The 17247-nt window shown below is 36.5% G+C and overlaps 2 protein-coding genes across 3 annotated transcripts; one reads left to right on the forward strand and one right to left on the reverse strand.

The window, feature by feature from the left end:
- The first annotated feature begins 1122 nt into the window (after nt 1–1122).
- On the forward strand, nt 1123–12057 carry ASG1 (ATP-dependent DNA helicase). Its single transcript, XM_006845334.4, has 6 exons — nt 1123–1488; nt 8084–8365; nt 8631–8804; nt 8892–8998; nt 9945–10273; nt 11144–12057. Exons 1-6 carry the CDS (start codon nt 1309–1311, stop codon nt 11743–11745), a joined length of 1674 nt encoding a protein of 557 aa, XP_006845397.2. The 5' UTR covers nt 1123–1308; the 3' UTR covers nt 11746–12057.
- Nucleotides 12058–12292: 235 nt separating this feature from the next.
- LOC18435288 (Snf1 kinase interactor-like protein) lies at nt 12293–15650 on the reverse strand. 2 transcript variants are annotated; one of them, XM_006845335.4, is made up of 3 exons: nt 14504–15650; nt 13116–13417; nt 12293–12653 (listed from the first exon to the last, which is right to left on the reverse strand). In XM_006845335.4, the coding sequence occupies exons 1-3, from the start codon at nt 14595–14597 to the stop codon at nt 12450–12452; spliced, it is 600 nt and encodes a 199-aa protein (XP_006845398.2). In that variant the 5' UTR covers nt 14598–15650; the 3' UTR covers nt 12293–12449. The 2 variants fall into 2 exon arrangements, with proteins under 2 accessions (XP_006845398.2, XP_011623773.2); XM_011625471.3 differs by having other exon boundaries at nt 13116–13429.
- Nucleotides 15651–17247: the final 1597 nt, after the last annotated feature.

The raw sequence follows: 17247 nt of genomic DNA on the forward strand, positions 1-17247 counted from the left end.
ATTTATTTATTATTTATTTATAATTTTTCCTATATTGATATATGTTTAGGAAAGTAGTTTGATAGGGTTGCAGTTCCATCAAAATAAGTAAAAGCGTCATCTCATAACTCATCAAAAATTGTAATTTAAGCATTGCAAAACCTTTACATTAACAATGGTGGTTGTGAAAAAATAATAATTAAGATTTCAAGTTTTAAAAATAGTGTATATTATATCAAATTATCTAGACCATCTATTTCTCCTTAAGAAATAGTGTACAAAGATCCACAAGATCTGTGCCATTTTTTTAGTTTCAAAATTTATTGTCTGTGTTGGAAATTGATTTTGGAGCCATCATAAAGATTTTTGGGTCGTCGAAAGTGCTTTCTGAATAATGATTTAAAGTGATGTTTTATTTTTTTTTCATAAAGCCTAGGCTTTATAGAAACTTTTTTTTTTAAAAATGTAACTAAATGGGATAGACAGCCCCTACCCTTTTTTTTTTTCAAATAATTAAGGAGTTGGTTTTTTTGGAAGGTATTAGTGAGGCATGTCAATGAGCCAAATTTCCCTATTTAGATAAGGGAATAGTGTAGATTGACAGATCTATTAAAACTTGAAAATCTTGAAAATTGAAAGTTACAAAATACATTATTTTTAAAACTTGAAATCCATTTTTTCTCATATTCATGCATCTTGATATTGAGGGGATCAAATTTGAGGATATTTAGACATCAAAACAACCTCTTCTAGCAAAATAGCAAAGTTTTTGATGTAGGCTCTTATTTGATTGTTTAGAGCCTCGGCTCTATATAAACTTTTCCCTTTATAAATGAAAATGTTCCAGTCGAATGTTCCAGCCCATTGGTCCTACGAGGTCAAAAGGGTCATAATACTAAATTACGTATACCCAAATCGAGTAAAAGGCATCATGCTATTTTCTATAAAAAGAAGGGCTCTCTTGTCATTGTAGAAATACTTTCGGTTTTTTCAGTAATATCCTCAAAATAGTACACCTTACTCTGTCCTCATTGACACGCGTAATTTACACGTGCGTAAGATCTTGTAGTTTCGTAGCTCCGTCAAACTCTCCGCAGTCGCCCCAAAATTACAGATTTTAGAGAGAGAGAAGAGAGGGAAAGTAAAGAGAGAGAGAGAGAGAGTAGAGAGAGGAGGCGACGCTGTGAGATTCTTCTTTTACCTCATTTTTAGGGTTTCTTTGTGCTTCTCCGTTTTGATTTCTAGGTTTTACGCTTTTCCTTTCTGGTTCTGGATAAGATTCTTAGCTTTTCTTCAGCTCCTGAGTTAGGGTTTTTGGGTTCTTGGAAAATGGTTCAGTCTGTGAATTCCGGTGGTTTTAAGCCGGAAAATTTCAAATCCATGGCCGGATACCTGCCGGATCACAATTTTTCGGTTAGTAACGTGAAGGTAGAGGTGGAGGATCCATTAGAGGACGAGCATGGTTCAGTGAATAAGCGAGCTAAGTTGGGGTCTCCCTTGAAGCAGCAGGTGAGAAGAAAGAGTTCTTTGTTGTGATTTCTGTGTAATAATCCCCTTTCTACTGTTGCTTCTTTATGTCTAGGCTTCATTTCTGGAGTAGAGGGTTGATGTACTTGGATTTTGGATTGTTTCAGGATTTGTGTTTGATTGGGTTCTATGTTGTTTTAGCTTTTCATTTTTTTTTTTGGGTTGATTGGATTTTGGGTTGTTTCAGGATTTGTGTTTGATAAGGTTCTATGTTGTTTTAGCTTTTCATTTTGATTGGGGTTTTGAGGTTGGTTTCTTTGGATTGTTTCTTGGGCTTTTATGGATTAGTTTTTCTGCAATCTTTTGGATTTGTTGCATAACTTTCAACGGAAGTTTGTATATCTTCTCTCCCTCTCTCTCTCTCTCTCTCTCTCATTAATGTTTTTTGATGGTTGTGTGTTGTTGCAAAAATGCTAGAGCATTTATATTTTTCGGATTCCTTTTTGTGCTGCTGTCTTAGGTTTCCTAACTTGAAATATTAATCGTAGATAGTTCAGAATCAAAATTTTGTGTTGTTTGACTGGGATAAATGAATGTTTCTTGCAGTTTTCTAGGTTTTATTAAATTGTTATGGGTATTATTTTGTTCCTGATAACTTTGTGAATATTGCAATCTACCCATATGAATAAACTTGGAAGCAGCAATAATGCTGATGATTCTTTTCATGATCATCTAATTTTTTGGAATTTTAGGATAATATATCATTTTTGTTGAAATTGATTCATATATTAAGTATAGAAGAAAATGTACAGTTGACATGAATTCACTCAAACACCAAAATCTGGTGTTCTATTCACAAAAGAAAAAAAAAAACTGGATGGACATAGCTACGGTGGGTTAATTGCAAAATATTGGCTAGAAACCCCTGTTTAGCTAAAGTATCCGCTGCCGTGTTGGCCTCATGCCAAGTGTGCTTAAAAGGACACCTGCAATGGGCTGCAGAACTCGGCCAAATGATCAAAAGTAGGTTCTAGTCTCCAGGGGCTAGGGACTGACTTAGAAACCCATTAAATAACATTTTTTTGAGTCCCCTTCAACTAGGAGTGCATGCTTCCAATTGATATCAAATCTTTTCATTACCTCAAGTAGAACTACTGCTTCAGGTATTGTGATATCTGCAATGCCTATTGGGTCCATATGCGAAGTAAATTACAAAATATTTGCTAGCTAAGGTATCTACTGCCTCGTTGGCCTTATGCCATGTGTGCTTAAAAAGCCACTGCAATGGGCTGCAGAGCTCAAAGATATGACCAAAAGTAGGTTCCACTCTCAGGGCAATAGGACTGATTTAGTTGCCCATGAAATAACACTTTTTGAGTCCCCTTCAACTAGTGGCGGGTGCTTCCTATTGATATCAAATCTTTTCAGGACATCAAGTAGAGCTACTGCTTCAGGCATCGTGGAATCTGCACTACTTATTGGGTCCATGTGGGATGGTTAATTACAAAACATTGGCTAGCTAAGGTATCTGCTGCCTCGTTGGCCCCATGCCATGTGTGCTTAAAAAGCAGCCTGCAACGAGCTGCAGAGCTCAAAGATATGGTAAAAAATAGGTTCCAGTCTCCAGGGGACAGGACTGATTTACTAGCCGTTAAGTAACATTTTCTAGGTCCCCTTCAATTAGGAGTGTATGCCCATAATTGATATCAAATCCTTTCAGGCCTTCAAACAAGTGGACCTTCAGCCATCATGGAATCTGTGGTGCTGATCAGGTTCGAGTTGGCAGCAATAGTTGAGATGAGAAGTTCCTAAAAAAGCCCTCAATCCCTCTTACCCCTGATTTTCCGAGGGAGCAGCCATCAAATTTTAGCTTGATAGCCCCCTTGCTCAGGTGGTCTCCAATAGCAACGCCTAGGTTATGCCAACAAATAGGCTTGAAGTTCTTTATGACAGAGCCCCAAATACCACCATCGAGTTGATGCAGTCTTTCAAAGCGTGAATGCTGGATTCTCATGTCTCAAAGATACTATCATCACACTTCACCCAAATGGCTCATATTGTGGCAAGGTTAGAGACTTGCCACAGTAGGAAGGCACGGAGCAATTGTTGGATGGACTGTGTAGTGACTTAGGCTCAGTCAGGCAATTGGAATAGTGTGGACTATGGTTGGCTCACCAGCGGACAACAGATGAAGAGGTGGTCAGTGGTCGGTGATCTAGTCGGCTTCTTTGCACATGACACAGCAGTTTGTGACGTGAATACCTCGCCTTTGTAACTGACTCTGAGGATTCTTTTGGATACAACTAACTGGTTGAAAGCCTGGATTTTTGGGGAACAATGGGCCTCTCAAGTTCTATTTGCCATGATAAAGGTATGGCGACAATTGTTGAGTGTCGAAACTGAGAACCTCTTGGAAGAGGCTGGGATCCTAATCACTTTATCCATGCCTGAACGAGGGATGTATTGTGTGACTGAGGTAAAGTTTAGAGTTTGAATTAATGGTTTGAATAGAGTTTGCTGAATGGCGGTCCAGCAAGATACAAGGATGAGACTAAGGAATCTAGGGTTGGAACGCTGGGAATGGAAGGTATATGAGGGGGATTTGATGGGGGCTGGTTTTTCAAGCGTTTAGAAGAGCTTGTGGGATGATGGAAATGGAGTTTTCTCAGGGTGTCAATTGCTGGGATAGATAGAAAAAAGAAGAGAGAAAGGGTTGGCCAAGAAGAAAATCCTAACTTCTGTAAGGAGCCAACACCTTGCGCAAGTTCGAAGGCCTATAATTATGTTGGCATCAACACCAATAGAAAACTAGGTTCTCGGAGTCAGCACTCAGCACCATAAAGAAGAGGCATCAACACCTCAAGATGGAATAAGAAACCATCAAGCAAAGTGAAATTTATTCTTAAGTCAACCTCAATTTCAATGGCCGATGGTCTTAGATCTATTCATGGAGTTAGTACCCTCCTAATATTGCTTGGCTTGGATTCCCAGAAATCTCTATTCTTCATAAAAATTCAAGCCTTCCAATATTAGAAGACTAAATCCTTTATAAAATTAGAAAACTGCTCCAATTATAAAATAAAAGAAGGTACCCAATGTACTAGAACCCTTCTAACATAATAGCAAACTAACTCCAACTAATAATTTGGAAAGAAAAAACTTACTAAATGAAATACCAAAAAAATTAAATCATACTTTCCTACTCTAATTATACCTAAACTTAATTAATATCAAAATTTGTAATTAAATTCATCACATTACTTCAGACCACGGTTTGATGCCCGAGATGACTGAATTAGGAAGACAGTGTTTGTAGTTCTCTAAGAGATCTCTGATTTGAGTTTTGGATCATTACTAAACCAATGTTCAAAAATTTGCCCACCTAGACGAGTAGGCAGGCAGGACCCGTGGGACACATTTTACACAAGGTGCCTTCCTTTTGCCTTAGAGGCGTGTTAGGATTTTGGAAAAGAGGGGGGTGGGGGGGTGGGAGGGTGTTGTACAAACCTAAGAAGGCCTTCTTTCATATAGCTCTTTATCAGACTAAAAGAATGTAAAGAGAAAAAAAAGCTCTTTTGTTCTCTTATGTAATATACTATTTTAGAAAAATTGATTAATAGGCAGTTGGCACCTATTTGTGCAATTATCACACCTGAAGCATCGTTTAATAAAATTATACCTAGCATCAAACTGCAAAAAATTGATACAAAGAATTAAAAACCTTCTTATCTTGGTAATATACCCATTTAAAAAACTTTGATTTACCCTCCTATTATTTGGCTTGGATTCCAAGCAAACTGTAGATTTTATAAAATTCACCTTTTCAACATTGGGAAACTAAATCCTTTATAAATGAGTAAACTAACCCCTTTATAAAATGTGGAAGGTACCCAATCTTGTAGAACCCTTCTAACAAAATAGTAAAGTAACTCAAACTAATAATTTGGAAAGAAAAGCCTTACTAAACAAAATACAATACAAAGAACTCATACTTCCATAATCTGAATCCCAAGAAAAAACTCATACTTCCATAATCTAATTAAACATGAACTTATGGAATATCACTATTCACAAATAAATTGATCCCTGTGTTCAGACAATGATTTGATGCCTGAGATGTCCGAATTAGAATATAAGGTTTGTAGGTCTTGAAGAGATCTTCAATTTAAACTTTGATTCATTCCTAGATAGAAATCCAGGTGGAAACGTATGCATTTGCGGACTGCATTAATCTATCACTCTACACTTCATTTTTTGTTCTTTTTTGGGTAATTCAAGAATAGCATTCAAACTTGGCTAAAGCACGAATTCTGGGGGAAGCTATCCTTGAGAGTATCTCTCCACCATCTCTTTGCTAAAAGTGGCATAAAAGCCGTTTTCAAGTTTCAACCACCAAACATTTATTCTGAAATTATTCAATCCACTAGTAATTGCTGCCAAGTTCTGAAGGCATTTTCCCTTCTCCTTGATCTACCTTCCCAAATTATGGAACCCAGTGGCCAGTACGTATTCACATATTAGCACTCACTTCTAATGCCCCTCCAAATACCATCTCCACAAATTAGTTAGGCCTCATTTGTAGGATTACTTATCACTATCAAAAAAAGAAAGAGTGATTTATGTACGGACCCTAAAATTTTTCCTAAAATACGAAATGCTCCATTTATAGGTGGAAATTACAAAGGAGGTTAATCAACCCACATTTTTTTATTGTTTCCAAAATTGCCCCTCGGTCAGACCGAATTTTATTTTTATTTTTTGTTTTTTTATTAGTAGGGCACTACCCTAAAGCTTGGGACACTGCCTTACTAACGAAAAAACTAAAAAAAAAAAAAAGAAAAAAAGTTCGGACTAAGGAATTCTTTCTCAAACCGAAGGCTAATTTTAGAAAAAATAAAAAAAGGCAGGTTGACCAACCTTCTTTGTAATTTCTTCCTATAAACGGAGCATTTCGTATTTTAGAAAAAAATTCAGGTTCTGCATGTAAATCACTCAAAAAGAAATGGTGTGATACTGTGATCATTTTCTCTAATGTGTGGACCATCTTTCCCCTTGGGTGGTACTAACTCTTGCCTATTGGGTGGTACTAACACTTTTTCATTTACCTTTTTTTTACTTCTGTCTTCATATTCTTCCTCTATGAAGGAAGCTAGCTCTTTACAGTTATCTAATTTTATTGGGTGTACTAGAGCATAAATCTCACATACCCCAAGTCAAGAAGCACTGGGTATGGTCTAGTTGGGTTTCAATGAAGCTCTCTGACTGCACAATTGGGAATTGGAATTCCTAATCTCCTAAGTTGAGAATATTGTCTGAATGGTTCGTCATAGTCTGATTGATATTATGCAATACTGACGTGTGTTGCCCCAAAGGTGCTTTTAACCTGCTTATAGTATGAGAAATAGGTGGAAACTTGCTTAGAAACAAGTTGAAACTTGTGTCGACTTTCTATTCTTAAGAAATATACTTTTGTCTACTTTCTGAAGTACTGTTTTGTTGCTATAAGCATGTGATGTGGTGTCTCTAATGTCTCTTAGATTGGACCGGACCTGCTGGTCCAATCGAGAGCCAAGCCTGCAACCAGTATGGTTAGATCATCGAAAGGGCAAGTAATCAAGACCGGCCTCAACCGGTCAAAACCCATTTGAACTGGCTGCTTCAACCAGTTGGATCATAATGGTTTTGACCACTTCCTTTTAATGCTTTTTCTTTATATTTTTAGAGAAATCCGACTAGTGAACCCAATCCAGCTGGTTAGTAACCATTTTTTATTATTTTTATTTTTTAGACTTTTCTAACCTGTGAAGCGGCCTGTCCGACCGATTTGGACCTGACCACTACCCTTACTAATTTGATGACTGGTCAAGTACCGATAACATTTCTCCACTTGGTCACTGGAATAGCCTCGTAATTCTGAGCAGCAATTTCTCTTGTATTTAGAAGTTAATGTTTCTTAGTGAATAACTAGTGTATTTAGAAGTTAATATTTAGAAGTTCTTTTTTCACTAATGAATGCGTTTTGTTTTAATCATTCTTTATGTGCTTTTCATATTTTAGTAGATTTTTCTTTTGTATCTTTGAAAATTTTTTTAAATTTTTTCAACACTTTTTTGACCGGTTGGGATTTGCCCTATTGGAGTAGTTGAATCGGCCGGTTTACCGGTTAAACTGCTTCTGGGCCCATGTCCGGTTAACCGTTCCGGTTCGACTTTGTGAACACTGGAGGAAAGTCTAAAAATGGAAGTTGTCCCTCCATCAATTTTCTGACTTTATGATGTGGACCTTGATGGGGCTTTGAAATGTTGGAGAATGGTTGAAATGTCTCTTCGGTGTGTTTCGGTAAATTTACGAAAAATAATGAAGTTTCTTGTTATGAGGAATCTCAAATAATTGGTTGAGAAATTTCGGATTCTTAAAGTTTTTAGGAACATGCTTTTCTTTCTTTTCCTTTTTCTTGATGATAAAACATTTCTTTTAATTTAGGCCTATTGATGTCTTCTACATCTTGCCAATTTTTTCGTAATTGCAAAGGGCTTCAGCCTCAATGTATCCAATTGATGAATTACAACCCAAAAAAAAACAAACAAAAGATATGTCCAGTTGATTTATTGATCCTTTGCTGGTTTATTTATGGCAGCAATGGAGCATGAGTCCGAGCACCTGTGAGCAAACGTCTTATTATAATCTACTGAATGAACCTAGCCCTCTTGGGTTAAGATTGAGGAAGAGTCCATCACTCTTGGATTTGATTCAAATGAGACTGTCTCAGGGAGATATTACCGTTGGGGGTGCTGAAAGCCATGGAAAGCTGGAGTTGGCAAAAAAAGACACCAAGTGTGCAACTGCGTCAGTTAGTACGGCTGACAAGCTGAAGGCATCCAACTTCCCTGCTTCAATTTTACGAATTGGGAATTGGGAGGTAATAGCAACTTCAAATAAATGGTTTAATGATTAATGATAGTGGTGTGTAATGACAAGTGTTTTCTGTTGGAAATTGATCTTCAGTATAGCTTTTTAACTCATCTTTATGAATCCATTGGTGGCTTTACCTCATAAGTCACAGGCAATAAACAAAGAAAGAAAAGCCATTGGTGGTTCTGTGAAATATTTGATTGTCAGTTTGCTTTGATTGAAATTTTGGGTACAAAAATTTATAATCTTACTGGAATTTTACCTGGTGGCAGTGTATATCAAGGTACGAAGGAGATCTAGTTGCAAAATGCTATTTTGCCAAGCACAAGCTTGTTTGGGAAGTTCTTGATGGTAGCCTTAAAAGCAAGATTGAGATTCAGTGGTCAGATATCACTGCTTTGAAGGCAAACTACCCAGATAATGGGCCTGGGACACTTGATATAGTGGTAAGTCCTGTCTTTCTACTGGTTATTTGTATACACATGCTCCACTTTTACTTATTTCTAAGGAGCACAGGTTTTTGTTTAATTCAGTTGGCCAGGCAGCCCCAATTCTACAGGGAGACCAACCCTCAACCTCGGAAGCACACTCTATGGCAGGCAACTTCCGATTTTACTGGAGGACAAGCATCATTACACAGGTAACTTCAACCATGCTTCTGTTGACGATGTTATTACTTTCAAAGACTGCATAGAAGTAAACGTTCTGTTCTCTATTTTAGATTAGTTTACTTGATTCTCAAGATAAAACATATATCATGTGTTATGCAACATTTTTAGTATTGCGTGGATGCATTGGGCAAGAATGAAGGGAATTAAAGAGCTTTCCCATTTGTAATTGTGATGAAATTCCCTACAGTAAGTGTGATGAAACATTTTTTTTTTTTGGAAGTAAATTCTCCCTGTTTGGTAATTTTGGAAGTTAGGGTTTGGTTGATTTAATGCTATTGAGAAACTTTTGTGAGTAATGTAATATATTAGCACAAGAACTTGAATACATTGAATTTCTCTGCGCGATGCATGTGCGAGGGTCAGCTACTAGATTGTTGATCTTCTTAGGGAAAGCAAAGGCTTAGTCATTTCAAGTTGCATGATTTATTCCTTTTCCATCTGATAAATTCTGCCTCATTAGAAGGAAGGTTTTGTTTAGATGTGTTTGTTAGCACCGACTACCATTACCTAGTTATATTTTTTGGGTTTTGCTTTTCTACTTACGGCCTTATGAACACATGACTGCCTTTGATGCTGGACATCACATTTGATAGACAGTAAACTAGTTAATGATTTTGAAAGATGTGGTCTCCAAAAGTGAGTGCCCTTTCAATGAGGGATTCGGGAAGAACAGTCTATATGGCTCTCCAGTTTGATAGAATTGAGAGGACCTAAAGCTTTGATAAATAGCACATCAGAAAGCTTATTTCTTCTTCTGCGGAATTCATGCTTTCTATGAGCCCATACCTTAATTTACTTTTTCTTTATTATCATCCCCTCTTAACCTATAAAAGCGAGAAAGAACAGATGAAAACTGGGATCTTAGGGAGAAGGAATGGCTTTGACAGGTGTTTATATTGGGTGCGTTTTTTGCAGGAGGCATTTCTTACAGTGTGCGCAGGGATTATTGAATAAGCATTTTGAAAAGCTCATCCAGTGTGATCCTCGCCTCAACTTGTTGAGTCAAAGATCAAGTATAAACTTGGATAATCCATATTTTGATTCAAGAGGCTCTGTATTTGAGGATCCAGATGAACCCAACTGTCATAGCTTTGAGCACATTGGCAACAATTATGTAACGCCCTTTCCAGGTTTTCAAGATGCGACTTCACTGGCTATGACACAAGCATCATCTTCAAAGTCCGAGGTTCAGGATTCTGTCGGTAGAGCATCCGAAGCTCTTGAAACTCCTTCACCCAGCTCAGGTATTTTGGCCTATCCTAATTTATGGAAGATTATATTTCCTTTGAAGTATGATAAACCTTTGGATGTCATGTGTTTTCAAAAGGACATGTCTATTGGAACTTAGCACAAGTCAATTAAACTACCCATGTAAAGCCCACTTCTTGGTGGTAAATTGAGTATAGATTTTTCAAGAACATATAAAGACATCAAACTTTTATCTTATACAAGGGAGGCTTCTTTTGTGAGGACCTGGATTACCTGTAATCACCCTAAGGGTTATTCAGAAATACAATATTGAAAAATTCCCTAATTTTTCTTGGAAATGATTTCGTCACAAGAATCATGTAGTACGCATGGATTTCGGAACGTCCACAAAGACCTTCCTAGTGATAAATAACATTATTGAGAATTTTGTCTAGGTTACCTCTGCGGAGGCTTCTGAAAGCTCTTGGTTTTTTATGAAAATTCTTGGGTCAAACATATGAGGAAAGTTTGGAAGCAGGCAAAAATAAACACGTAAAAGTAGGGGAAATTTTTTGAAGTGATGCAAAAAGTTGAAAAACGGAATCTCAACAAGAAAACTGTTTTGCTCACCGCTGCAGTCTAACAGCACCCCACTTTATGTGGGCCCAAACCATGCATTGTAATTTTTTGATATAGCAATACAAATATGTTATCAACTTTTCCTCAAAAAAAAAAAAATTTGGGCGAATTATAATATTGCAACATTTTGGCAAGCTTTTTAAAGGAAGACCTCTGTAACATCACCTTGATGCAGATTATGCTCTGGTCATCAGCTGGCATGTTCATTTTTACCTCCATTTTCACTAAAAAAATCTCTTACAAATCACAAAAAGAATAACTAACGCATGTTTCCACTTGATTCCCAGTAATGGACTCACGAGCCATTGAGGACAACGGCAACAGTGAGAATGAGGAAGTGAGGGATCAAAACCAGTGGGACCTGCTCAAAGTTCCTGGCCTCCGTACCTCGATATCCATGAAAGACCTTGCTCATCACATTGGACTCTGCTTCTCTGAACAAAGAGAATCAGGCAACCCCAGCGCCTTGGACAAAGAAGTTTTAGACGACTTAACCCAACATTTGTTTGGTGATTCTCAGCTGTCTTTGGTCTCAGACGAAAAATCCCTAATGGCTAGGGTTAACTCTCTTTGCTGCCTCTTACAAAAGGATGGTAATCCCAATTTTCAATTTCCACAGTCAATCTCTGAAGATGAATTCAGGGTTGACGGGAAAGTGAATGACGAGTCTGTAGAAGGTTCAGCCCTAACCCTAACCCTAGATGATAAGTGCTCATTGGGTCTTTTGCCTGGTGAGGCCCAAAATACAGATATTTCCTTTTACAAGCAACCAGCCACTATGTCGAGGAAAGAGTCTGTCGGAGACTTGCTGCTTCATATCCCTCGAATTGCTTCACACCCGAAGATGCTGTTTGGTTTGCAAGAAGCGACAGGTGGTCGAAACAAATGATTCTCTTGACCCTTGGGTGGAAAACCTTGTATAAATTGTACCAAAATGTTCTTATTTTTTCTTTTCCTTCAGGGTCAATTCGGTATCTTTGATAGGACGATGGATGCCTCAAATGGTGTAATGGTGGTTTAGGTTAAGTTATCAGGATTCTGATTAGGTGATATACTGATGATGAATCTTGATGAGTGGTGGTAGAGAGAAGAGGAGGGGGTGAGTACAGGGATGTGCTCAATTAAGTTTGTGGGTGCTCTGTAAAAATGTTATAAAGATCCAGCTTTGAGATATGAGGATTTGAGTTACTATTGTGATTGACATACTGTGCAGGAATTGTTGCTTCAATTCAAAGTTTAAATTTCAGTATGCTTTTTTGCTATAGTAAATTTTAGAATGATTCTTTTGAGAAATTTGTGAATGGTATTAATCTCAAACTTCTTGTGGATAGCTTCATATCATAGGCAAGTATGAATATTTTTGTAGTTTTTCTAAATGGAGTGTCTCCAAATTGAGATTTGTCACTCGCCAATAAGTAGAATAAATGCAAATGTACTTGCTGTAATTCAAGCTTACATTTCCAAACTCCTTTATGAGTACAACTTAATGAACAAATCTAGGAATATATGTATTTGTATATATAAATCAATGACTGATCAACACTCAAAACAACAAAGGTATACAACTTTGATATGAATTGGAAAATCATCTTGCTAGGGTTCATAAGTGTGTTCTTCCTCCGTATCCTCATTTCCCTGCAACATGCTCATCAACATGGTAATTTGGCTTTGTAACAAGCCATTTTCCCTCTCGACAGCAGCATGCTTATTACGCTCCTCTTGGAGCTGGACTTGCAAGTGTTCGAGGCATCGGGCATCCTCTTCTAGTTGCTCGTTTAATCCATCTATCTCTCGATCCTATCAATGTCGAATTCCAATAGTGAGTTTGGGTTTGTTTGTAAACAGAATTTTGAACAGTTCCACAAGATGTAATACATTCATAGATTTCTAGGAGAGCAAAATTTGCAGACCTTTTGTCATATTTTCTACCTTTAATGGGAGAATAGAACTATGGCAAGCTTAACAAAAGTAGATGTTACTGAAAATTAAAAAGAAAGATTGGTTGTATTAAGGAAGTCTGCTGCTTTCTGAACAATAATATGTCAGTGAAAGCTAGGAGTTTTACATGGGAAAATCAGATTGCAACTCCCACAATAAGTTTCAAATACAATTCTGAAATTGGCATCAACTTTCTTTGTGTATACACATATTATGATACAGAATTTTCAAAATTTTTCCAAAAACCGAGTTTTCAATGAAAAGTAGCCTAAAAGTGTCTTCAGAATTTATCTATATGAAATGGGATTCAACATGCAAAACCTTCCTGTTCATCTCTTGAACGGCAATGCGCCTCATGCTCTCGACCACATCAACATTGACAAGCTTACGTTTCTTTCCAACAAGCCACCCTCGCGGATACGATGCACTGTCAAAGTCTGGTGGTGGTAACAAGGACTCAGCCGGTCTTTTGGTTGGTCCCAATGGCTCAAAGAGAGCTTTTCGGCGACCTGATAGCTCTATGCTCATAGCCTCAACATGGTTCTCGTTGATAGGAGGTGTTTCCTTTTTATCAGGTGTTTTCAAGCTCTCATCCATCATCCCTTTGTTGATGTTACCCACATCTATGACATTGGCTAATGGAAAACCAGTGTTAGTAATTGGAAGCATATTTTGAATGTGAATTTGGTTATGGTAAATGGAATTTGGGACAAATTCAACTTGTTACTGAAAAGGAGAGGCTAGAACTTGGACATTTTTTATTTTATTTTCTTTTTTACTTTCCTTCTTTGTAATCTACAAACTTGTAAACTTGGTGAAATTTGTCTCTTTTATTGATAATTTTGGTCACATGTTGTAATGTTGACACTTTTCTAATGAAATTTACCATAACTTGGCCCATTAAAAATCTTCAAAAGAAAAACAATAAAAAGCTCATGGCCCTTATACCTAAATTTAGGTCAAATTTTCTATGGCATTTAGAACCACGCCCCAAAAAAAAATGCCACAAACAACACATTTTGTAACTTGTTTTGCATTAAACTAACTATTTTACACCACATGTATGTATCACTTACACACTAAACTATTACTTTACCTTGACATCTACAAACAACAAAAGCCTTATTTATATATAAAAGCATTTAATCGCCATTTTTACCATCTATTGAACGCTTAAGAATTTTTATTTAATAAAATAAAGTCAAGTACAATCACCTCATAAACTCAAAGTTTCGAGATATCCAACAAAAATCTTGGCAAAAAAGTAGGTTCAAAAGAGGAGTTTTAAAGACTTATTATTTCTTAGACTTACTCTAATTAACTAACTAATTATTGGCCAAAAATGAGAAATAAGAAACTTTAAAAAAGAAAATAAGAAAGGGAACACAAAAAGAGGGCCAGCTAAGAATCAAATAATGAGAATCATTTCTTTACTCTTACAAAATGTGAGAAATACCAATGGAACAGATATCGAGGTTTCTAATCGAAAGATCCAAAATCAAAGCATGCAAAAATAAAACATTTATTTTATTTAAACCCTTGCTTGCATGTTGAAGTACGGAAAAAATCGTCAGAATCAGAGAGAGAGAGAGAGAGAGAGAGAGAGAGGAGGGGAACCTTCAGATCGGCAAATATACAGCAGCTATAAAAAAATCCATCGAAAGAAAACACCTAAGATACAACTTAGAGAGAGAGATTGGGAGCAGTACCGTTTCTCTTTCTAGAGTTCCAAAAAACCCTAGTTTGAGAGATGGGGGTTTGAGTCCTCTCCTGATCTGAAGATGGTACCTCTGTTTGACCCATTTTTTGCCAAAAAAGCAAACAAAAATCACTGCTCGAAAACAAAAATCACTGCTCGAAATAGGCCATCTAAGAACCAGAAAGAGGGGTCCTTGATCTAAGAAATGGAGAAAGAGTGTGCATTTGGGGTTTCTTAGAGAGAGAGAGAGAGGGGGATAATAAGGCACAGGGAGTCCTTGCGTGGTGGACAAATTGCGAAAGATACGAGGCAGCAGCTGTTTTATGTTTTTCCTCGCCACCGATTTATTCATGTTTTTATTGCAGGTATTGCCTTTGAATTGGGACCCTCTGCTTCGTGTAGTTTCTGTATTTTTTTGTCAGCTTTTGGGAGAAGACTTAAAGAGCCTAAGTTACATACCTATCAATAGATATAGTATGGTTCACTCTTGCCTTTCTTTTCTACTTATTATTTAGGAACAAGTTTATATAAGGTGCCAACTTTATACCGTAGAAGTAAAGTTCACCTCAAAAACCTTTAGAAAAAGGTTGTTTTGTAATTAAATTTTTTTTTTATCATCTTGACCTCGATGTAAGATATATATGGATACGAAAAGGAAAGATAAACTTCAAATCTTAAAAATATTGCATCTTATAACATATTATTTAGGCAATCTATTTTCAAGATTTTCGAGTGTTCATGAATTTGATAGTTTTTTGTTATTTTTGGAGCTTTCAATTTTCAATTTTACGCCATGATAAGTGTTTCAGTACCAAAAATACGTCATGAGATTTTGAGGTGCACCTTACCAATTGTTTAAGGTTGATACCGTATATAAACCTCACCTTATTATTCTTCCTAGAGCTCTCTCTCTCTAAACATAGTCGAACCCTCTTTGAAAATGGACCCATTAACCTCTCTCAAATACATCTCTCTATTTTTTTTTTTAAATCATCTCTCTCTCTCTAAATTTCTCAATCTCTCTCTTTTTTTTTTTCTCTCTCCATATATCTCTTGTCTTCTCTCTCTATGTTAAAAAAAGTATCTTAATTCCTAAGATTCATGAAAAAGGTATATATCAAATCATGAGAGTGTGCCAAAATTCTGGTCCTCTTGCTTGTCATTTCATATGAACCACCTTAATGACATCTACTCCAATTGTTTATGGGAACTTATTACTATAATTTTCTAGGAGAAATAATAGTCCACCAGAGCATCATCGAAATAATGGATGATGATGGTGAAATGATGGATAGTGATGGTGAAAGAATAGAACCTATAGGGGATCCAATTCTCTCTTCAGGAAAGTCCACCATTTCATTCAATGAATGGACGTGACCCTGTGGACGATATAATTTCCGTAGACCTTAGGTATAGAATAGCATTCCTATTCAAGTTTAATAGAGGACTATCTTTTTTATCTAAAAAAGATATATCAACCGATTTTGAAGAAAACAGCCTTATTTGTATTTAAATTTCAACCAATATGGCTCCAATGAAGGACATTGAAATTTTTTAATGTCATATGCCTAGAGTTCATTAAAATTACTGTCATAGAGAGGTAGTTGTTGTAAGTAAAATGCTTATTTCGAAACCAAAAGAATATTTTAAGCACTACTAGCATATTCCTTTCGTAAAAAACCGGCTTTAGTCCGAAAAGCAAAAAATCGGCTTTAGTAAAAAACCGCTCAAACGCGAGCAACCTGGCTGCTTTTGACCTGTGGGCTAACTTAGTCAACATCTTTTGGTACGGTTTGTATAGAGCTTAGGCTCTAACCAATCAAATTAGAGCCCCTTTCAAATAGTATCCAGAAATACGGTTTCACTATTGAAAGTATTTGTGATGGCTTTAAAATATATTTTCATTTTTATTTATAAAATTTAAAGATAAAAATAATATAGATTGATAGATCTATGAAAACTTGAAAATTTTGAAAATTGACGGTTTAAAAATACATTACAAAATACACTATTTCTAAAATTTGAAATCCATTTTTTTATCACATGTCCATGCATCTTGATGTTGAGATGACCAATTTGAAGATATTTGGGCATCAAAACAATATCTTCTAAAAAAAGTTTTAAAATAGGCTTAAATTTGATTGTTTAAAGCCTCGGCTCTATATAAACTTTTCCCTTTTTACTATATCACATATTTTTAAAATATTATTCGAACTTTTTTACTATATTACATACTTTTAAACCAGGTCGAAAAATATGAACAATACTGACAATCCTAATATTTTGATCGAACTGGTTTTAACTAGACTAGTCCCCATGTTGGTTTGAAGATTGGTCCGATCCTGATAATACTGGCAATCCTAATATTTAGGTCGGTAAATAGATCATGTCGGGTCCGGGACAACTCAAACTTGATAATATGGCTTTTATAGTCCTCATATATGATCCATGGAATCGAGGGGATTGGACGCGTGCTTTCTTCCCCTCATCTCCATGTGGGGCTGATGTGGAGGTTGTGACCTAGTGGTTATCACCGTTCAATTATTGAGATGGACTTGTGTGGTGCATGAGAAAGAAGATCCCACCGTCCCACGAAATGACTATACGGTGATAAAGCCCATAGAGGTCATAGTTGTACTATACGGTGATAAAGCCCATAGAGGTCATGGTTGTAATTGTACAGACATATGGATCATATTTGTAGACTTTCCTAGTCCTTTATGTTTCACTGGTCATGTGGATCATATTTGTAGA

Source organism: Amborella trichopoda, chromosome 12 (genome assembly GCF_054954075.1).
Source record: "Amborella trichopoda isolate Santa Cruz 75 chromosome 12, AtrichopodaSantaCruz75HAP2 v2.0, whole genome shotgun sequence".
Lineage (NCBI taxonomy): Eukaryota > Viridiplantae > Streptophyta > Magnoliopsida > Amborellales > Amborellaceae > Amborella > Amborella trichopoda.

Bases quoted from the DNA above. Each gene is read 5' to 3' on its own strand.
- ASG1 (XM_006845334.4), top strand. From the start codon at position 1,309: ATGGTTCAGTCTGTGAATTCCGGTGGTTTTAAGCCGGAAAATTTCAAA. The intron at 8,366-8,630 runs GTAATAGCAACT...ACCTGGTGGCAG, and splicing joins TACGAATTGGGAATTGGGAG to TGTATATCAAGGTACGAAGG. The intron at 8,999-9,944 runs GTAACTTCAACC...CGTTTTTTGCAG, and splicing joins GGACAAGCATCATTACACAG to GAGGCATTTCTTACAGTGTG.
- LOC18435288 (XM_011625471.3), bottom strand. From the start codon at position 14,597: ATGGGTCAAACAGAGGTACCATCTTCAGATCAGGAGAGGACTCAAACC. The intron at 13,430-14,503 runs GTACTGCTCCCA...GTTTTCCATTAG, and splicing joins GAACTCTAGAAAGAGAAACG to CCAATGTCATAGATGTGGGT. The intron at 12,654-13,115 runs GTTTTGCATGTT...CGACATTGATAG, and splicing joins TTCAAGAGATGAACAGGAAG to GATCGAGAGATAGATGGATT.